The sequence below is a fragment of the Leptonychotes weddellii genome, chromosome 11 (assembly GCF_054177405.1).
Source record: "Leptonychotes weddellii isolate Sample4059 chromosome 11, ASM5417740v2, whole genome shotgun sequence".
Lineage (NCBI taxonomy): Eukaryota > Metazoa > Chordata > Mammalia > Carnivora > Phocidae > Leptonychotes > Leptonychotes weddellii.
In genome coordinates this window covers 71,078,406-71,101,624 of record NC_138379.1, presented here as the reverse complement: position 1 = coordinate 71,101,624, position 23,219 = coordinate 71,078,406, and the positions used below count along the sequence as shown (strand labels likewise).

At 45.8% G+C, this 23,219-nt stretch overlaps 1 protein-coding gene across 1 annotated transcript in view; it reads right to left on the bottom strand.

Annotated features, from left to right (window-relative positions):
* Positions 1-871: 871 nt before the first annotated feature.
* The window catches only part of LOC102744761 (neurotrimin), a 40,346-nt gene continuing 17,998 nt past the window's right edge, over positions 872-23,219 (bottom strand). Inside the window, exons 5-8 of the mRNA XM_081797344.1 lie at positions 20,746-20,897; positions 17,579-17,614; positions 12,157-12,189; positions 872-7,251 (exon numbers count right to left, since the gene is read on the bottom strand). Coding sequence (XP_081653470.1) covers positions 7,151-7,251; positions 12,157-12,189; positions 17,579-17,614; positions 20,746-20,897 — 322 coding nt within the window. The 3' untranslated portion in view covers positions 872-7,150. The remainder of the gene's footprint in view (positions 7,252-12,156; positions 12,190-17,578; positions 17,615-20,745; positions 20,898-23,219) is intronic.

Here is a 23,219-nt window from a genome sequence, read left to right as displayed (position 1 = left end):
CCAGAAAAAGGGGTCCTTCCTAGCCAGGTGTGAATAGCAATACCTCTTACCTATCTCCACAAGACCAATTCAAGTGTGGACTTCTCTCGTTTTGGGAAATAGATGTGAACTATGGAAGAATGGAGAAGGAAAGTCCATAGTGTTGCAGACCTTAGGAGGCCTTTTGAGAGCAGCTTGTCCAACATCCATTTTAGCAATTAGGAAATTGAGGCCCTGGTAGGTTCGATGACCTGTTACAGATCCCACCACAAAACCTATCCTATGTTGAGCTAGAACACATCCTTTGGCTGCCTGTTTCATATTCTCTCTACTCTAGCTATACTCGGCCCTCAAAAAATGAGGGGAAGTTGGTATGCAATAGCATGTGCTACCTTTAAAGTATGAAATTTGATTGTATTTTGCCTAAAGTTTGTCTAGGAATGGTGTTCACAGTGACTCCGGTGAGGAAGGAGGCAGGGCCTCACCTCTACCCTCTAAGAACTTACTTTTGGCACCACAGGGCACATTCTCTGTGTGTAAATATACACCCCCTCCCACATACAGACTTAGGAATAAGTTGTGTATTTTGAATTTCTTCTCTATTTTATCATTTTATTTTCATTTTTCTTGCTTATTAAACTCTAAGATGGACACTTAGAGAACAGAATTTTGTGTTTACCAGACAGCAGCTATTACTGTACATCTTAGTTCCTATCTGTCTTCCTTTCCAAGTGGCCAAGTACAATGAGAATAATTGTGGATGGGAATGAAAAGAATGACATGGCACTGGCTTGAATTGGTGACATGATAAAGCATTTATTTTCTTTTTCCTTCTCTTTCTAACCCCTTCTTCCAAAGGAAGACAAGGAACCCCTCACCCACGTGTGTGCTCTATGGCTTGTGCTCTTCATCCCTTTGCAGTTCACAGAGTGTAGGAGATATGGCTTGATGGCTCCACCTGATCCTTCCATCAACTTTGCAAATGAGCCTTCAGAAGAAACTGAAGCTTAAGAGAGTGGCCAGGAACAAACATTTGGAAAAAGGGATTAGGGATCATACAGTTTCCAACGCCAAACTCAGTCTAATCTTGGCCCACTGCCTCTTATATCTTCATGCTCGTCACAGAGGAGTTACAAATGAAGCATAGAGTCTAGGGGCAGGATGAAAAGTGAGGGGCACTCAGTAAACTTGGAATTGAACCAACAATACACAAATATGTCAAATGAGACCTGCCCAAACATTTCTGGACTCTTGAGCAGAACACTTATCAGGGAATGTGATATAATTATTAAAAATACTATCTGGAGACCTCTCTGTTCATTACTCTCTCCTATTATTTTAAAAATGGATCTTGGGAATAACAGGTGCCATCTATTTTGAAGTATTATGTAATTTAATAATTACAATAAATACTTCCCCACACACATGTGCACATGCATGCACATACAAGCACGCACATGCACGCATGCACACGCACACACACACACACATTCCTAGTGAGAACTCTGAGTATTTTGTTTAGCTCCAATATCTTTTACTTTTCTAGACTTTAAGATGTATGGCAGTTTATTCTCTTGTTTTACTTGTGTCGTATAGAGAGCAAAACTGAACAGCAGCTTGGGGCTAACATCATTTCCTGTTCTAGAAAAAGCTACTGTCTTTTATTAGACAACACTCCTTTCCAGGTGCTGTGGTGTCCATCCCTCAAATTCTCCTTAAGGAGTCACTTCACATGTCTGTAGAAATGGCAGCTTTGATCATGCATGTCCCCTTCTTGTAAGCCATCCTGGGAACAAGGACAATGCATTGGCTCTATCACTCACCCCAATTCACACCTTCCATTGTCGTTTATCAAAAACACAATTTTCCAAAGTTTTACTTGCAGAAATCTTATTAAGTCTGAAATTACATGATTGAATTTTGAAGATTGAAAATGATTAGTAATCCCCCATCATAACACCTTATATAAAAGATAAAGAGAACCCAACTAGCTAGTAATAGAATCTGGACTAGTTCCTAGTTCTACTGATCAGTAGTTCAGTTCTATATCCAAAATACTGTACTGATACTGAGAAATTCCAGAATCAGAATCACTGGAAACCAGGTAAATGCTATGGCCATAGCCAACTTATATTTCTAGGAAGTTTTAATCAAATAGATATTCTGACAGAGGTACAATTCATTTTCGAATAATGTTAACAATCCCTGAAGTATAGACATGAATTCATGTACCTTAACAATATGTCAGAAGCAATGTCTAAGTTACATGGAAGCTTGGATGGCGGTAAGATCAACATTCAGAAAATGAAAGCCAAACTAAGCCTCCTTCATAAAAAATAATGCACCAATACGCTTCAGACATAAATTATAAGAAGTGATCATATATTGAGCTCAGGAATTGGACAGTCTGCTACAGAAAGCTATGTTGTTCTAGTCACATAATGTGGATAAGATGGGAGACATATGAAGTTGTGAGGGACAGGGAAATTAGAATGAAGATGCAGAGACTCAGAGATCTCAGTTACTCACAAATCATGGGGATATTCATTTACCTTTATTGCCTTGGAGAAAGATAGAGTTGGACACTCGTGGAAACAGCATCTGAATTAAAAGCAGAGAGAGGTAAGGATTGATGCTTTAGAATGACCTGATTGAGGAGTTTAGGATGATAAAGGAGACGCTAACTATACAATCAAATCCCAGTGAGCAAGTTGTGAACCAAATTAGGTCTGGGATTTAGTTTACCTTTGTTTTTTTGTTTTGTTTTGTTTTTTCTTAATGCTGGAAAGAGGTATTATTTAGTGCCTCTCTCAGATACACTAATCTCAGTTCTTTTAAGTTGCTTATCTGATGAAGAGAAAATGGCTGGCATGTGCATATACACTTGGCCATAGAAGCACAAGGCTGTGTAGGCTTATCACGAGCAGGGACCATCTACTCTGCTATGTCTCTCCTTTGCATAGATTTTTGTTCTGTCCTGAGAAGTACCTCAAATTTGTACCATTGTAAGTATAAAAACATGTAGATGTTTTGCTGATCCCAGATTTTACGTTTTTTAAAAAATCAAATGCACACATTAAAGGGACGTTTCTGTGATTGATTGGTGTGACTGCCCTCCCTTCTAAACTGAGATATACAATAAAGATAAGTCAGTCTAATGAAAAGTGCTAAATCTCACTCCAATTTTAGTGTTAATTCATTTGTTAACTTATCTTCAGCTTGAAGAACAGTAACTGTCATTCATCATCACCATCATTATCACCATCCACAGCAACAAAAACAAATATTTGTGGACCATCAACTGTGATTATAGTTCCAGATTTGGAGGTTCCACTCATCAGAAGGCTGTCCTTGGACAAGTACTCATAATGCTTCAGGTGAGACACCTGAACCCACTAGGTAGAAGAATTATGGGGAAAAACTTAACTACAATTTGTGAGCCATTGCCCATCTGTGTGGCTAGAAAGGAACAGATATTCTGTTGAAATAAGATGATTGGGGTTCTTTAGGAGTTTGCTTAGAGTGGTGAGGGCTAGAACATCCCCCACCACCCCACCCCCTAAACACAGGAGAGACTGTTATGGGATAAAACCTGCCAGACTTAAATCATGGCTCCCCCAAAGGACATCCTAAAGTTGGGGGGGATGCTGGATGAATCCTAAAGTATGCCAGTCTTGAGTCTCAAGGAGTCCAGTACACTTGAAATCCAGGCCAGCCTAGGAACAGTCTTCCATCTGTATCTGTACCAAGAAAGATAACTTCAGACACTATTCAGGATGTTTTTCTTTAATGAACAAGAACTCTCTGGCCAAACTCCTTTTCCTGAAAAGAGACAGGCCTGGAGAATTGTCCCTATAAGCTCCTAATCAAAGCCATGTCTTCCTGGACTGAACTGTACATCTGGTTAAAGGCCCTTTCTTGTGAGCACATGGATGCTCCCTTTAAAGACTGAAATTTGGCAGATTGGGACTATGTGGCACACAGAGCCGAAAATGAGAGGAACTCCCTCTTGCTGCAGGATAGGAGGTTCTCCTATCTGCTGAACCCATCAGCCACGCCAAAGCTGCTTCTACAAGGCCCGTGCTTTTGAATAACCAACGTTCTAAAGAACCACAAGACAACAAGGGCTATTGAACTCACAAATAGGTAAATTTAAGCCTTCCTCATCAATGCCACTTTATAGACTTCGCTGTGACTGACCAGTCCCTCCTGGGAGGATGGTGAAGGAGTGATCTAAAGCATGCTCAGTAAGTATGAAAGAGAAAGCTCTGATTCAAATGGAGGCCATGTGTCCCCGTGCTCCCACGTTCCAAAAACTCTAGGAAGTGTCTCTTTGCAGATGTTTTGGTACATTTTACTCAGAGGTGTCTGGGCTCAAGTTTAGCATACGGGAGTTACCCATGTCCACTTTAATCCCATGAACACTATGACCTGCTCACAAATCCTCCCACCAGTGCCTAGAGTAGTTTTAGGCAAGGGAGAACTGGTAAATCTCACCCATCCACTTTCAGTCTAAGGACACCTAAATCCCATGCCTTAGCAGTTCTGGGATATAAGTGAGGGCTAATTCCAAAGCAGCCAAATTTCTGTGAGGTTTGGCCAGACTGCTCCAGATCATGCTGCTGGGAAGAAAGGGTAGCTGGCACCTGGTGGTGAGGGTGGAATGTCAAAAGGGCACAGAGAGACCTGAAGTCAACAATCTTTTCTCAGTTTTGCTAGTAACAGCCAGAACCGAAACTGCTCCTTCCTAAACATTGCCCATTCCTCTTGGCTGGAACTGAGCCCCGAGGACACAGGGACGGTAATTCCTGAGAGTTTCGGCTATGACCGCATTTCTGCCTCTCAGTGAATCTGCAGCTACTAACTTAATTCCCAGAATCAATCAGAACAGATTAGAATTATTTAAATGCTATTTGGTATTAAAATCTATTTTTTGTCTTACTTGTGACTAAAGGAAAGGTTTGGGGAGTAGGCATGGTGGGAAGAGAGTCCCTAAAACACTGGTTGGTAGAATTTGGAATTATTTAATACTAACCCAAAGTGTTTTGAGCTTTTTTTTTTTTTTTTCCTATCTTTTCTTTTCATGATAGCTGCACTAGGCTGCCTCCCAGAAATAATCACACATAAAAGCCTTTCCTTAACCAGGCTTGACATTTTGCCCAGGTTGCGAAGTGGGGTGTTTGGACACAAGCGGGATGCTGCAAACCTCAGCCACTTCTTGAAGGCATTGGAGATGCAGTCCTCATGAGAGCCACCCCTCCTTTGCTTCTGTTAGGAGGATGAAGGTGGTTTCCTGGGCCCATCTGTCATCAGAGCACATCCACAGAAAAACCCACTTCACCCCAACGAGGGAGCTAAAGGGCAGTAGCTTGAGTCAGATGCGCATTCGCCTCCATATTCTTCACACCTGAGCCAGGCAGGCTCTCTTGCCCCTCACCCCCACCCCCGCTTGAGAATGAGGTACCACACCAGGTGAAGAGGGACATGGAACACTTTTTAATGTCAAGTCAGAGACAACCCCTCCCTCCCCTAGCCCCCAATCCCACTTTCCCTCATCACATCCAGGACCCCTCCCCGAGGCCTCTCCCGTTCCCAGACTTCGGGGGAGGAAAAAAAGGTTATCTAAAAACTGCATTTTCTTCTCTTTCATACACACACACACAAAGGTGGGAAATTAAATAAAATGAACCGAGAGGATTCAATTCTCCAGTAGTCACGAAGGCATCAGAGATTCCCATAATGGTCTAAAGCAAGTGGTTACTAACTGTTTAGTTGGTTCAGTTGCTTGCTGTTTGCTCACGCCCCGAGGCATGATGGAGAAGCCAGGCCTCCTGTCAGGGCCTTCGCCTCCGAGAGCCACACCTGGAAAACATGCTGCGCCTGGTGTTAGTGTTTTGTTCTGTTTCTCTTTTCACTTTTTATAAATGTCTCTGACGTGTAAATAACCCAAGAAAATAAAAAGGCAGGAGCTGATTACACAATTACCAGTAAACTCTATCATCTTTTAGAAGATCAACACACAGCTAACGCCATATACAGCATGCAGTAATGTCTGAGAAAGGACCCTGCTGAGAAATAAAATGGCTAGAACTCTAACAAAAAAAATATATGTATATATATACTGTATAATATATGTCATCAAAAGAAGCATAGCCAACAAACTCAAGATACAGTGCAGATCACCCTTCCATTTCTAAACAGCAGGTAGAAGCATAGTATTGTCTGCATTAAATGCCAGGATAAGGAGAAATCTGTAGCGCTGGTGGAGATGTTGGTTAAATTGTATGTGTTTTTTTGGTGGATTTGACATATCCTCACCAGGTGGTTAATGCCCGGTGTGCGGTCCACCAGTTGTAAACCTAGTTAAGAAGTACACTATTTTTAATGTTAAACATACTTCTCCTCACCCCTTTCATTTGTGTATTTTTTAGTCCTGTCTTGTTTTTGCACTAAATTCTAGACTCATATCAGAAAATATAATTAATAAAATTAATAATGAACCAGAATCCCTTATTATCCATGATGTCCATGTAGTGAAACAAAAACCAAAAAAAGAAAAAGTTTAACAATATCTTGTGTGACTGTTGATTGTGGGACTGTTGTAGCTGTCAGGCTGTCTTGTTTAGTTTCCGTTTTCTTTCTTTCTTTATTTTTCTTTAATTTTGCATTTTGTAGCACACTGAACAGTGGCACAGTCTCTGAAAGGGGCCACGGGGGCACAACTGGGCCTGCACGACTCGCTCTGTGTTCATCTCTGTTGAATTTGGGGTGGCCGGCTCCAGAATTTTCCTCGCTGTGGGCACGGTAGTGGGCGGAGTGGCTGCGCCCAGCCCACCCTGGTCACAAACAGGTCACAATGCAGCTGCGGGCGGGTCCAAAGCTGGGCGTGCGTTCTTCCCGTTTGGGCAAAGAAAGAAAACTCAGCTGTGCCTACGGATCCGCAAGGCCTGCAAGGCGATTTTCAATTTCCCTTTTAAACGTGTTTTCCCAAAGTATTCTTTGTTCCCCTCCCTCGAATTTGTGTCCCATTAGGCTCTGTGTCTCGGAATTTCATTTGATTCTAGCTCATAAGAAACGGGGATGCTCTTGTTGCTGTGGGAGATGCCGTTGCTGTGGGGCAGGTGGTTGCCGTGGCGGCAGCTTCTCCCCAGTGAGGCAAGTGGCACTCACATCAAAACTTGAGGAGTAGGTGCAAGACCAGAAGAGGTAGCAGCCAGATGCAGCCTGCCCTCCTCGACGTCCCGTTGTTCACTTCGCTGACTGCGCCGGGGCCTGTGGAGAGAGCACACTCGTCATGGGCCGCCTGGTCTAAGAGGGACCATCTGTCACCCGATCACCCTCTAACTGGGACATTTCATGTTCCTGCTCCATACGGGGGGGGGGGGGCACTAGAAATAACCTTGCACAGCTTGGATTCCGTGGATGCACACTATATAATGGGGAGCTTGCCTTTGCACGAGAGAACACGAGGCTCAGGTTCAAGTGTGCTGGTGGTCACGACTCCTTTGCTGTGTGGTAACGTGTTAAGGCCATGGCTCAGGTCAAGTGCAAGAAGAAGGTGGCAGAATTAATCCATATTCTATAAAGAGCTTTGAGGAAGTGAGACCCTTGTAGTGTCTGCATCATCATCTGACCACTTCTGAGCCTGCCTTGAACATGCACATAACCCTCTAGCAGCTCGCTCTGTTGTGCAGGGAAGGACCTGCTGGACACAACAATCTGTCTCCACTCTGCTGTTGCGTCGGACTCAGCGTCCGTTCTGTCAATCACTCTATCTCGGGCCAGGCACTGGGCTTCCACCTGCAGCACTTGGCCTCTTCCCCATCTGGACGAGGTCACAGCAGTGCTAGCTCAAGTATCCCGTCCCTGAAAGGCCAGAACCAGCCCGCTGGACGTCGAGGTGGCATGAAGTAAGGAAATGGGTAGCCTTTTGCTGTGTACCTGCAAGTGAGGGAAGGCTTATGTGGACACTGGGATGCACAGCCTGCCGCCGTGTGTATCTGCGGGTGAGAGGCGCACCTCACTGCAGACAGATACTCTTGGGAGACAGGACCAAAGGCAGGAGGCAAGGAAACCATGAGGTGCATGGAATTTCCCAGCAGTTTCTCTATTCTTTGAAACATAAGCGTTCTGGCCAAGAATGCCTGTAACAAATGGAGCATGAATCATGGACAGTACCCACAAGTTTGGAGGCTCAGATGTGTTGGGTACCTAATGCAGTGGGCCACCTTGTCAGATTGGACTTGCTCTGGAAGGCTCTGTTGCCCTGAATTTAACAGAGGTATTTAAAGCTGGTATCCCCTCTAAGGCCATGTCCACACTGGGGTCAAGAAACAAAGTCAGAACGTGCTTGTCTGACTTGGATGCTAAGAATCAGAGACATTTCTGGCTAAGGCAGATCAGCATCAAACCAGGCTTTCTCGATTCCATACAGGATGATTCCATCATGTCCTAGAACCCCTGGCCTGGAAGCACTGCCCATCTAACTTTAATTCCTAGACCTTTGGGACAAATCTCTGATTCTAGGGCAGTGGCTAAAGAGATGATCATGAGTTTGAAATGGACTGGGTCTTCCAATCTCATGTGTCTGTGCTGTCTGGTTCACAGTATTCCCAAGGCCAGGGAGTGTAAGTTCTCATGTTAAGAAGCCCAAAACACATGTATTCTGCTCTCCACCCAGCTGGGAAGTAAACCTCTGGGCAACACAAAACAAAAGGTATGTGTCATGGAATGCCCTCCTTCTCCCAGTCCTCAGTGGGATATAGGGGACAAAGGAGCACTCCTTTTATGCTCCAATGCCTTACATTTTAACTTCAGAGATGCTTATCATTTACCATTGATCACTAATTGTCTCTGTCTTGTAACATTTAACTAGTATGTTTCTATGTAAACCACCATCAGGACTCCTTTTTTCATATTCGATCTCTGTGTTATCCTTAGAGCATTCTTTGGAACCCCAGGAGAGAAGCCACTCACCATGCCTTCTAGGCTGAGGTGGTTTGTTCTCTCCCTGGAGGAAGCCCTGCTGCTCTGGGCCACTCCAAGATCCTTCACATCAAGACCTTTGCCCACGACTGAGGCTGACTCTAAGCCACAAAGGTTGTTTCTGAGGTCAGTGGGCCAGCAGGTCTTTGAGGAGCCGGGTTCCATGGGACAGGCCTGGTGGCTGCACTCCATCTTCCCATGCGCAAGGCACGAGGATTCCAAGGGTGTTCTGCCTGCCTGGCACAGAGTGCTCCTGGCCAGACACGCATCTGTTGGTGCCTAGCTCTCTTTCTCTTGCCTGTCTTTTGCTCTCTTGAACACTTGCACACACAGCTTTGCAGCCCACCCCCCCACTCCCTCCAGCACATTCCCACCCTCACTTCCAGCCCTGGCCACGGCTCGGAGGATGCCCTGCGGTAAAGGAGAAGAGAATAAATGCCAGTTCTCTGCATTTCATGGCTCTGGGCTTCCCACCTGCATTCCCTCCTCTCGGGGCCGCCCAGCTCATGGGAGTTGCCAGGGAGGAAAATGGAGAATGCCACAAGCCAGGCAGACAGCCCAGCAGGGACCCAGCTTCATTACCATGTAAGAAAAGTAGAACCGTGTTTGCAGCCAGGGCCTCTGCCGTGCTGCGTGGGAGGCGGCTGTGGGTGGGCAAACAACCCCCAAGGTACCTCACAATAGCTGGAAGCCTCTGCAGGTGCGCGCTCTGGGCACCCTGTCTTTGGCTTCATTGCTAAGCCCCTCAGAGTTCCTTTGTGGCTCTGTTGCCTGCTGGGAAGCACCACAGAGAGCCTGCAGAGAGGGGTCCTGACCTGTTGTGTCAGAAAACTCTTCCCACAGAAGAAAGGCAAAGGCCACCAAGTTTGCTGGAGCCTCCTCTTGCCTGCATTGTTACCCTGGCCAAGCTCACAGAGCCTCTCTGCTGCTCTCCTGTCCTAGGCCCACAGGGGACTGTCACTCACTGCGTGGGACCATGTCCAGCCTGCCCCCGCCCCCCTCCCCCACATTTTCTCCCCTCACCCTAACTGATCCTTCTCTTGGGCACGTCCAGGAAACCTGACCTGGACAAAACTGATCACAAGGAGGAGGAAACAGGGGTTGACCCCAGAGAAACCTCGAGACAAGGGTACTACTCCAGCTGTCCTCTGCATCAGCTCTCCTTTCCATTGCCATAAAAGTTCACAGATTGGGCCTTGCTCCCTGTGGCCTTGACCCCTTGAAGCTATTCTTTATGCTAATTCCAGAGCCGTGTTGCTATGAGTCCACGTTCATCATGATACTAACCTATGTGATTCCTACAGCCTTTACAAAACTTCCCAACTCCTTGGTAGAACATTCCCTACATTTCATCATCTGCTTGCCATCTGCCTCCTCAGCCACTGTTCCTGCCACAAGTTCTTTGGTTTCTCCCTGCCTCTCAAGCACACGGGCGCCCCGTACATGTGTGCTCCTACAACTGTGTGTGCGTGTGAGCCATATTCCCTTTCCTTCCCATCCTCATACCCTCTGCCCCCTGCCTGAAGTGCTCTTCACCCAAATCACTCCTCCAGATTCCGTTCTGGTCCCCAGTTACCTCCTCCAGGCAGCCTTCCTTGACTTGGCTGCTATTTTGCTTCCATAGCACCGTTTGCATCCAGCTTCTAAAATACATACCATCTGTGTTATATTTCTCTCTATTTATCTAACATGTATTTCCTCTTCTGTGTTATAAGCTCCTTAAGGGCAGGGTCTGTGTCTAACTGGGCCCATGGCAGGTATTTAACAAATGTTTATTGAAAGAATGAAGGAACCAGAATGTTTTGATGCATACTGATGTGTTCATGTTTACTTTGCCTCTGTGTTTTCCTTTCTCTTAAGATTCTACTGAGAGAAAAAAGCAAAAGACCAACGGAACCAAAACAAAACAAAACACTCTTTCCCTACCTTCTTCTTTATCTCAGTTTTCTCTTCCAAACACCATTCACCTCTTTTTCTATTTCCAGTAAGAGTCACAGAAAGTTCTTACAGTTGAGGGAAAGTATACATAGAAGTAAAACCATATCGATTAGGATTTTGGGAAGAGTTCTTGCAGTTGGAAGGGTGTCCCAGCCCCCTCAAACACACTCAGGTACGAGATGAGGATTATTCTCTTCAGCTCTCATATGTGGAGACTTAACCTCAGAAGGCTTAATTGACTTCCCCAAGCTCACCTGACTTCTGTCTCCAAATACAATTTTCTTTCCACTAACTCGGGGCCGCCACTGTGTGTAACCCACACATCTTCCAAGAACGAGGAGAGGAGAGGAAGTGAGGCCACGGGGCCTGGTGCCACTTGGGCACTGGGACAGGTGGGCCCTACACAGGCCACCCCCAGTCGCCAGCATATGAAAGAATTTCATGAAATGAGGGCCTTTGTCCAGGCAGGTGTGGATCCCAGCATCCTGGGGCGGGGCCCTCTCAGAGCCTGCTCTGGCCAGAGCAGCAGCCCAGCCCATCCGCCCATCCTGGTGACATGGGCCACACAGATGAGGGCCGTTCATCACGCAGCCATGCCTCCACTCTGCCTCAGATGCCTTTATTCCCTTTACCTCATTAGAGAGCTGTGGAGGCCTAAAGAGACTAATTACCAGGACAGTTAGGGTCCCAGAGAACTGTGATGAGTGTCAATTTATCCATCAGAAACATCTAGTGGGAATGAAAGCCTCAAATAAGACATGTTTTATTCGGAGCCAAGTGACTCACCCAAGAACCTCCCCCTTCCTTCCATTTTCCCCTCCCTCCCATCACTTCCCTTCCAGCTCCAAGTTAGAGAGAGAGGAAGAGAGAAAGAGAGAACAGGGTAAGCAAAGACAGCATGCAAGGCCAAAGTCTAAGAAGACCATCGCATTAGAGCATCTGCGTGTGAGGAGAGGCCGGCCTGGTATGGAGCAGCCAAGACGTGCAGCTACTCTGGGCCCTGGCACGTGGCGCATTAGTGCCTCTAGCAAACAGCAGTTAGACGTCTGTGGGTGGAAGCTACCCAGGGGGAGTGGCAGGTCCTTGGAGACAGGTTAATCAAGACTGGCACAGAGATGGCCCAAGGTCAGGGAAGGATCCCACTGGGCTGCTTCCTGGGGTTAGCTCAGAAGAGAAGGCATCTGGGAAGAAAGTGAAGAGTTTGGGATACCCATCCCCACCCAGGAAGAGATGCCTGGGAATAAATATACCAACCTTTCCAAGGGGTCAAAGTTGTAGTTTTCACCTCTAAAAGAAATTAAAAACAAGCCACTGTTAAGGTAGAAAGCAGTCAGAGGCACTTGCTTTGCCCTTGGCTCTTGCTGTCTTGACCATAGCCCAGCTCTCATTGGTGCAGCCCTCCACTTTGCTGGGAAGTTGCCATAAGGCGGAGTGGCGGGGGCAGGGGGGATGGAGCAGGATATGAATGATGGTCAGATTGGATCATTGATCCAATGAGAGCCAACGCATCCATCTGATCGTAGCAGGAGACTCGGTACACCTTGGAGCCTGAGGCCCCAAGCCGATAAATACTTCTTTGTACAACAACTTTCTTTCTTTGGCCACCAGACTATCCTCTAATTAGTTGAAGTCTGTAGGTCTTAAGTATAAAATTGGCTGATAACAAATGGATTATACAAAACTTTGGGATTTATCTACCCGTTTTACAAACACTGTGCCAGAGGGCCCAGACCTGTGATGCCTGACCTCCCTGGATGAGTCAGACTATAGCTAGCTGGTCCAGAGGTGCAACCTCGGGCAATAAGACCCACACCTATTCTGCTGCACTTGCACTTGCTAGGTAAGACCTGCCTGTGGAAATTTACTGGGATGCCAGCTCTTCTCTGATGATTAGGCCACAAAAGACCCACATTTCATCAGCTTCAAGCCTTCAGAACAATCCACAGAGCCTTTCCTGCTAATAGTAGATGTCCCTCCCGAGTGGCCGGAAGTGGGCCCATCTGGAATATTTTACTTCCCACTTTAACTAGGGGTCTCTGCAGTTGTTCAGCCTGGATGCAGAGAAGATGCAAAATCCTTTCACAATGTGTTTGTGTATCAAGTCAACATGATTAAACTTTAAACATACTTTTATTTGTCAATTATACCTCAATAAAGTAAAAAAAAAAACAAATGCATGAAATTCTTTGCATCAAAGTGATACCATTCTCTGTGCAAAGGTCCTTGCATATAGAAGGAAAGACAACCTAGATATAATTCAACCTAAACTAAACTAAAACATCTGACCAACTTGAGATGAATACATATGTATGCCTTCAAGCTCTCTATCTATGCTTTTAGGGCACCTGAGATAGGATATCCCTCTTGACCAAAGGGGACAGTAACGATGCGGGAAGCCATTCTGAAAAAGATGTAAGGGGTGATGTATGATCAAAGATCAAAGGCATGATTCACAGAAGATGTCAAGTTGAGGTGGTAGAGAAAAGCCAGGAGTGCTGGTGACATGTTGTCTATCCATGTAGCGAGGACAGTCCCTTGGAGTGATTACAGGGGCCTCGAGACCCACCCAGAAGCAAAGGTGGGGCTATTTTCATGAAGTGTCTCACTCAGGTACGACTGACTTGAGTCTCTGTACCAAGAAGAAGGGTGGTTGGCAGGAGGGAAAATGAAGAGGGACTCATGGAATGATAAAGTAGTTCTAGGCCTTCAACCCCAAACCACAAGCAGTGCAGATGTAGGTTACGTGTGGGGGAGGGCAGCCACTGATTGCTGGGGTGCTGATTTAGACTCTGCTGGAGGAAGGACACAGGGGAGGGTTCCACTTGGTAGTTTGGTTTGCTGGAACTATCAGAAAGAGAAATTAATTGAAAGCGTAAGTTTCCACAGTGATCTAGATACCAGTTGTGATTTTCTGTAAAGCAAAGATCTATAAACAACTTCAGCTGAATTGTCCCCATCCAGCTACTCTTGTCCCTGAATCTCTAACACACACTACCTGAATGAAGGTCAGTACTCTTCAGTGTCCACCTTGGCAAAGAACTATTTGACATTGAGCCTTAGCTAGAATGTATCCTTGGACTTTGCTAGATAGCAAAGTTTCAAAACTTCTACTTAACGGAAATGTCCTTCTGTCCGCCTTACGTATCACCACAATGAGGGGGGAATGTAGCCAAGATATTCTTTGTATTTACCCTGATGCTGCACTCCATCCCACTCCCTTTGACTTGGTACCAAGGAGAGATGCAGAAATGCTAACACGTTTTCTATATCATGCTTCAGATGGTATCACTGTTGCACCAGGTTGCAGAAGTGTGGACCTTGTTTGAGCCTTCAAGGTGAGTTGTAGCCACCCATCAGCTCATGTTACTGAGTTCGTTCTTGGCTATCAAGAAAACAAATGATCTCTGACAATCCAAGCATGTATTTTCCTTGCCAAGAACTTGACTGAAATTTGTGATCTTTTTGTTGATACGCTAATGAGGAGCCAGGTAGAATTGGATAAAATATTCAAAATAAAGAATGAATGAAAGAAAAGAGAAGAAGACAACAAAACAAAAAAAAAAAAAAAGAAAGAAAGAAAGAAAAAGAAAAAAGAAACACTCCCCTCAAGCCTCTAAGTTAGTATCTCTGGTCAATCCATAACGTGATCTTTTTGCCACCAAAGCCAATGCCTGCAGCTAAATCTAAGTACCGAGGTAAGCACAGGGCTGCTGTCTGATTCTAGTGGGCAGAGGAGAGCTGGTTTCACACCAGGATGGATATATTCACTGTCCAGAAAGAGGATGAGAGAACGTCTTTTTATACGTTCAGTGTTTAGACACACGTGTCATAGAAATGCTCACTGCTGGATGGCTGGGCATAATTAACTCCTTTAATCCTCTGCAGGGAAGAACTGATCATCTTTTCTGCTGCAGTTTTTCCCTCCTGATACACAGAGTTTACTTACTCCCCCATTCTTTAATAAGTTGGTTTGACAGTCACTGTGAGGTTCGCAGGCATTAATCAGCCAACCTTTCCCAGCCCACTGATACCGTCAAATCTTACTTCATGCCTAGGAGATAAAAGACAAAGGACAGTGGATGGGAAATGAACAGATACCAAGACGCTGAGTTGGCAGTGTGGGCCCCTGCACACTTGCCTGCAAGGGAGCTCGGTGAGGGATGGTGGCGCATCCCCGAGTCCTTATTTATCATGGCAGGAGTCCTGCACCACCAAATATTAATACGAGAGGGTGACATGCAATCTGTTGTGCTTGCAAAAGGGGAACAGAGAAATACTTCAAGGGTGGGAGAAAATGCAGAGGAGGGATGAAATTCTCTTATCAGAATCTCTCTAGTCCATCCAGAATCGAGTAACAAAACAGCTTAGAACTTCTCGTAAAGCCAAGTGTACCCTGTCCGTGGAAATCCATGCATTTGTATAAATCTTGCTTGGTATTTCTGAGATTAGATGAGCATAACTTAGGGGTATTCCCTGAGAAAATAGATGACTCTCTATTCTGTGGGAGACTAGCAAAGGAGGAGGTAAAAAAAAAAAAAAAAAAGAGAGAGAGAGAGAGAGAGAAAGAACACAGATGAATGGGAGAAATGCCCCAAGTGCAAGGTCTGTTTTCTCTAAGATTCTTTGGTGTTGTACAAAAGAGTCCAATAGCTATACTGAAGACCACATGAATCCAAATCTTGGAACATTCCAGATGTCTACAGTCTATAACTTCTGGCAATGACCCATTGCCCTGTGCTCGACAAGAAGGATGTGGGGTTGAGAGCAGCCTGAGAATCTGAGTAGAGAGCTGGCGTACAGATCCTTTTACCCACATTCATGGTTGCAGCAGAGAGGAGTGAGGCAGGACAGCTTTGTCTCAGCAGGTGGGGCCTGGTCATAAAGTGTCCTGCCCCCGCTCCCCTGCTCAGCAGCTAGAAGGCATGTGTTTGTTTCTGCTCTGTTTTGTTATCATTGGTACTGGTGTGGGATCATGCCCCCTCTATCAGGTGAGTACACCTTTAGGGAAAGACTAACTGCTAAGCAGATACTGCCTATATAGGAGAAGCTCCTATTCCCTCTGGAAATAAAGAGCTAAGTGATCAGAATGAGTTCGGTCACTTCTGAAAGGACAGCCTGTAGCACCATCTGTCTTAGCTCCAGTCCCTCATGCCTCCCTTTTACCATTTATGGTTCGCCACTTTCCTAATGCTCTTGATTTTAGATCTGTGACTATCCCTGCACCGGGGTTCAATAAACGTAAGTTGAATCATAAATTGGACCTGAACGCTTCCATTGACTTCACTTTTACTGTCTATTTCTTTGTTTCATTTTCCTGTTTGTGGGGCATCACTACGGCACCCTATATCACTAAGGTGAAGAATGTAGCCCTGAATCTTTTCATGATAAATGTATTTTTCCTCATCTATCAAACAGCTTCACATGCAATTTATCTCCTTCCTTCTCCTTCCCCACCTTGCAAGTCTACTGCCGGCCTCCCTTGAGGGTTCACGTGGCCAGATGGGAAGGGATGCGGGGGGATGGGTGTGGGGGTGGGTGAGATGAGAAAGGTCAGGCACTGGGGTGGAAGGTGGGCAAAGCCTCACGGCTGCCTTCCAGCTGGGCCACCCTATGTCAGCCCTGTCCTTCGGAGGAGAACTGTAGCATACTCAGCAGGGATTCAACTCCACCACTCGGCCAGGCTCACTGCTGCCCAAATGCTCAGGCACAGTCTTAGTGAACCACCTCCGCTAGGTTCGTGGACTTTTGTGAGTCACTTATGGTAGGCTAGTGGACCTTGAGAAAATTGGAAAGGCAGTGCAAAGATGGGCCGGCGAGGCAGGAGCTGTATATGGGGAAGGGCTTGAAGTGGAATAGGACGTAAAGGGGCTGGGGAGAAGAGCTCTGATGTGGCACTGAGGGAAATTCCTGTCTTTCAGTCTGCATCTGGGGATTGGACTGGAGTGATTCAAAATGCACCTGACAGTTTCCAAAGCCTTTTTCCTATGCAGTTTCAGCTGAATGTTGGAACAACTCTAAGGTAGATAAGGCAGATCAATTCTATTTTATAGAAGAGGAAATTGAGTCTCAATAACGTTTAGCGACTTGCTCTAGAGCACAGAACTACTAACTGTCATGCTCTGAACTTGATCTCAGCGGCATCCCATTCCAGGTCATTGTTCTGACTGTCATGCATGCTGCACCCTCCCTACCTGCCTTTCTTAGAGAACCTCTAAATGGAATAGGACGTAAAGGGAGGGGTGCTGATGCATTCTGAACCAGCTGATGCATTTTAGGGAATACTTAAATCTTCATGCACACAGTGTTTTCTTCTGTTGCTCAGGGCCCACTGATAGGATTTTTGCTATGAAAATTGCTCGGTGGGTTGGACTGTCTTCCTATTGGTTCAGACTCATGCTCTCTACCTTTGACCTTTACACAGATCTCTAGGCTTTGAGAAGTCAATGGTGTTTCTTTTCTTTTCCCCCACCTGGCCCTTCTGGGGAAGTGTGGGCAAGGTGTGAGCCGAGAGAGGAGAGCTACCCCTGGAGCTCCATCAGCTCCAGTGACCTCCTCAGCTTTTGCAAGCATCTTCTAAGCAACTTCACAGATAGGTAATGCGGGGTGGGGGAGGGGAGAGGGGGACTCTGGGAGAAAGGAAAGGGGAGAAAAACCATAAAGCAAGGGGGATACTGACCTTGCAACAAAGTTGAGCTTGTAGGCTCATTTAGTTCTAAATCGGGTGAGGGACATACAGGAGAGAAAAATGAAAACAAACACATATATTATATACAGCCGCTATATATTTGTCATATATAGTTTGTATACTGTCTTTCACATACATTTCTGGGGGAATGGATAAATAAAGAAGACACAAAAACCAAAGGTGGTAGGACAGGATGCATCATGAGAAACACTAATGTGCCTTATGCTTCCATCCTCGGATGTGATGGTTGGAAAGTGAGGGAACTGGCCACTCATACATTTCCCAGAGCTGTGCTGAGCTAGGGGGCTGACGCGGTAACAAAGGACCAAAGTCCCTTTCTAGGTGAGGTTTCTGTCCCACATCTTACCCCCATTGTCTCACTTCGGGAGACCAAGAACAGTAATTTCTGATCCCATAGCACCACAGCGGGAGCAAGATGGCGCCAAGAACCACCATGATTCGGCGTCCTGGGAACCCTGCAATCCCTGCAGTCTTAGGGAGCAGATGCTCAGGACACTACTGGTTCATGATAGGAAGGATGACCCTGCTGCATTTGGATATGGCCATGATGGAGCCTCTTTGCACAGCACTCCTCACTTTCCAACGTTCAGGTCACATGATGAGGGCACGCAGTTTGTGTGAAAGGGTAACAAAATGGTGATAAGGTAGCTGGCTTTCGGTGATGCTCTAGGAGAATGGACTACATCACAAAGTTCACGGATTAGCATAACACAAATGCTGCTTCCCCATCTGCGCAGTCTGCTTGATGGGTCTGGGCTGAGGGTCTGCTGCTGATAATGGGAGATGACATGGAAAACTCCAGTAGAAGTTCGTATTTGTGATTGATGGTGGGCCTCCATCATGAATTTTGGGACTGCCATGTCTGGACTAAACCTCAGCAAGAGCCAATGGGGTGGAAACACCCACCTTGCACACTAATGACATTTGACTAGTTCCATGGAACTATGTCAGCCATGGGGCATTTCGGTGATGGGCTCCTCACAAATTGCCTCTCATTTGAGGCTTGAAAATTGCTTTCTGTTGGATTAATTTTAGAAACTGCTCCATGCTTTTTCTCCCTCTTAGAGAATTAGCATGTGAAGAAACTCTTGGAGATCTCCACATTAAAGAACATTCCCACGTGTACTCCATTCATCTTGTTTGACCCAGTCTTTCTAAACTTATCTGAATGCATACTGTCACTTTTCCATGTTTTTTTTTTTTTAGAGAATCCTGGACTCCAGAGGGCTGGCAAGTGGAGGAACGTCCCAATGACACACATGGTGAATACAGACAGACCAACGGTGGGGAGGCAGAGGTTCTAATTGCCACGCAGGGGTCTGCTGAGAAGAGCAGATTTATGGCACATGCTTTACTGCATTCCTTCTCACAAACACCAGCTATTTCACTCTCAAAGTTTGTGCCTTCTCCCTGTTCTCATCTTCAGATGGCTTAAGGGGAAGAGGCCAGGGAATTACACAGTAGTGATAAGGCCAATTGCAAAACCATGTCATGCATCCAAATCAGAAGAACAAGGAGGTCAGAGGAGGAGGAAGACTGTTTATAGGAATGAGGGCTACTGTGGGCGGGGGGGCAGGCCTGGGGAGGGGTGGACGGTACCGCTAGGAGAGCCTCAGATTTGCAAGGCCAGGGAAGGGGGGATCTATTCCTTTATAATCCTGGCCCTTCTGTTTCTGCAGAGAGACGCCTGCCAGAAAGCCAAAAAGACCTGACAAATGTGAGGGGCAATTATGACTATCCCTGTGTGAGAGATGTCAGACAGATCAGTCACTCTAATCATAGCTCTGCCCATTCTGAGCTACCAGCTCTGGGATCAAGGGCAGCCTTCCCCTTCCCAGCCCCCTTAGATAAAGCTGGGCTTTGTTTTACGTGCTGGATAGAAGGGGGGGCCGAATGTGATTTGGAAGCCGAGATGGGACAATGGAGCCACACAGGCGGGTTATTCAGGGCAGGTCGGATACAATGTGCTGTGGAAGGATGCGGTAGGGGCTGGGGGCGAGGGTGAGGTAGTTGAAGCTAATGGGATTTTCCGGGAGTTCTCAGAGTAAAAGGAATTTATGTTCTTGCTAATTATCTGTTAACTTCCTTGCTTTCCCTCGCCATCATATTCAAGTGTGCTTGCTACCATGGGAGATTAGGGGAATGGATTTGGAAAATTCCAAGCTACCTGAGCCTGTGAGGGTATGGAGGAATTTTCCCCTCAATTGTGGCCTGCAAGGTGAATCTGCATCTACCAAGGGATGCAAGTCATCCCTGGATACCTGGAGTCCTAGCGGATGACACAGACCTACATATCCAGCTCACTTCTATGGCATTATTTGAGACATCCAGGGTTTAAAGGGGAGCTTGTTTGCTTGCTTTCTTTACTTGCTTCTGGCACCAATATAGTTGCCAGATATGTAAGGAAGGCAGAACGATTTGCTGTGCCCACATCAGTCCCTCAATAAACCGTTGTTTAATGAATTAATGCATGAATGACTATGTGACTTCTGTCAGGATGGTGGCTTGGTTGGACAAATATATCTTAATCCAGTCAGACAACACCCTTTGATACAAATGAAGAGCTGGGGAAATCCCCATTTCCTTTGAGAATTTTCCCTCTGAAGCTAATATTCAGGATCCCAAGGCCTATGATTCTACTTTTACAAATAGAATCTACTTTCTCCTACATCCCAACAGCCAGGAAAAGGTTGAGAAATGGTAACATTTTACAGGACTCTAGTGAACAAAGTATTGAAATAGTAAATGTTCCTCTCCGAGTGCTTTGCTATTGTACCCAATTAGAACACCCCATCCCTTGTCAGTTGAGGAGCTCTTGAAGAGAAAAAATTAAATGTCACTTCATCATCCCTACACCCTGTCCTCCTGCCTCAGGGTTTTGCCCACTACAAAATGAAGCATGAACATTCTTTCTCATTTTTTCCCCTGCTAGCAGTAGCATTCTCTCTCTCTCTCTCTCACTCCCCCTCCTCTCTCTTTTCACTAATCCCTGCCCAGCTTCTCCTGATTCTCTTACACCTGCCACCTCACCCTGGCCGTTCCTCCCGACTCCTTTTGCCCCACAGGACCCTTTCCTGCTTTCTTTTTTTTTTTTTCCCTTTCCTGCTTTCACTGCCCAGCTCGGGGCTCAGTCTTACCAAATAGCATGATGCTGGCATTGGTGTGGCCCAACTTATTGGAGGCCACACAGGTGTAGTTCCCATAGTCGTGCTCCGAGACATTGAAGAAGATGAGTTTTGAGAGAAAAGGTCTGTTTTCCACTTTGACCCCCTTCTTTCCTTCAACCAGTCTGAGACCAATAAGAGAGAGACAAAAAAGGAGAAAAAAGGAGATGGTTATATTTTTCTTATAGGGGGAAGACAGACTCTGGATACTGATCTTCTTATTGCCCCCTTTCTGACATCATGATGACTACTTTTTTCCCCACTCAACTAATGCAAGTTCACACACAATGACCAATAATTGTATTTTTCTATTTTTATGCATGTGTCTGGAGACACTCGTGGCACTACAGATATTCATCAAGTTCTCTGAAGGCAGGTGCCTTCAACACCTCAAAAGTTCCAGCTGTGTGATATTCAGACAGTAGGGCTCCATGTGTGCACTTAATTGATATTGATGATAAGGCTAATGAAAATGATGATGATGATGGCAACTATAAATAATTTTAAAAAAGCCCTTAATCTTCAAAGAGAAGAACTTGAGGGGTTTGAAAGGACAAAGTGTTTTCAACACCTGGGTGATAAATGTTCTTTTATGAACTTGCAGATAATACCTTATTTTTGGTGGTGAATAGAATACAAAAATCGGGGATCACTTTTACAACAGTGTACTCTGAAGGGCTTGGGAGAGGTGGTCTGCCCAGAGTATTATAATAACTCGGTCTAGAAAGGATTATAGATTCCTAAGAATCTGACCTTATAGAGCCTGGATGGTCTCCCTGAGCAATCCATTATGGCGGTCCAATAGGCCACAAGGGCTCGCATTTGTGGTAGGGGCCACTAAAGAAAGGCCACAGAAGGTGAGTGGGGAAAACAGATATCCCTGCTAAAGCCATAGATAGGATATGGAGAGGGTAGGGAGAACACTGCTTAGGGATTGGTGGGGTCATATCCTCTATTTCAGGATGCTGTCAGCAAAAATTCTTACTACCATTGCATGTCTACATAGAAATTATGAGACCAACCCTCTTCCTTTTAAAAACTCTGGAATGTCCTATTTCAGAGAATGGGCTTTAAGCCAACCTTTTACTTTCTCTGAAATCATTTGTCTTCCTTGCCCAGAAGCTGAGCCTATGCTATGGGAAAGATAAATGTTAGGGGGAAAAATCCTTCTGAACGGAGGATCTCAGGGAACATGGTTTAGGGCTTCGCTGGGACAGGATGTGTAAGAAATAAACAATGTCAAGGCACAGGGGACAGGAATTGGGGTCAATGGCTGGTTTCAGAGTCATCAAACTGAGAAAGACAATATTCAAGGCAGAATAGGAAGTGAAGCCCAGCAAGACAATGATGAGAAAATGCTCCATAAACTATAAAATGTTATTCAATATACTTAATTTCTGTGGAGTCAGACATCAAGACCTCCCGCCTGTTCCTGGGTCCCAACATGTTTTTGGCACAGAGGACAGCTGCTTTGTCATCATCAGAAGATGTTGTTCCTGTAGGACTACAGAATGTTTCTCTCTGCCTCCCCAACCCCGATCAGAAGAGAAAGTCAGGCTCTGGCTTCAGTTCTCGCTTAACATCTGTCTCCTGGGAAGTCAGAAGGATGGGTGGAGGAGCTTGCTTGTTTTTTATTATTTAGATTTTCCTCTGAGAGCCTTTCTCTCTCATAAGCTAAACTCAGTGAACTGGCCTGAGTCCACGGACTTCATTAAAATGTGAGCACTGTAGGAACGGAATGAGGCATCCGGCTGTGCTTCCAGACGCTGCTGTTATATTTCCAGCTTGTTATGTAGATATTGATCCTCTAGGGGGTGCTGTCCAAAGAAGGCTCTACAAGCCCACCCACCAGGAGGTTTTCAAGAGCTAGTCAAGTGCATTGATCCCATTTGCCATTCTGACGCCATTCCTGGGCTGGGGAGGAAGCCTTCACATCAGAACCAAGCTGTGAATTAGATTTCAGCTCTGCAGTGGGGAGAGACACTTACCCGAAGCAGGTTCCTGCTTGACAGCTCTGAAACGTCTTTAGCTAAAAGCAGGATGGGGTGGCGAGCAGCGCTTTGCAGCACTTTGCAGCTTCTGGGATGACATACTTGCCTCTTCTTTGTGTGGTCACACATTTCCCCATCCCATACTGCTCCCAGGCTTCAGGTTTTTAATGAACCTGAGGCTTTTCGTTGGCTCATGCCCCCGTGGATGGGTGGCTCTTAGTAAGTACAGCACCCCAGTTCCTCTCCCTTTGATTGATGACACACACAGTGGCGTGCAGTTGAGAAGTGCTAGGACATACATAAAAGAGGCTTCTACTGTAAATTTTGAGAAAACTGCCTGTCCCCATCATATAGACTCCTTTGATTTGCCTCGGGAGTCCGCTCATGTCACTGGGAATGGAGCTAGGGTAGAGCTGCTCTTTCCTCCATGGGGAGCTGCCTGGAGGAGGTTGCCTG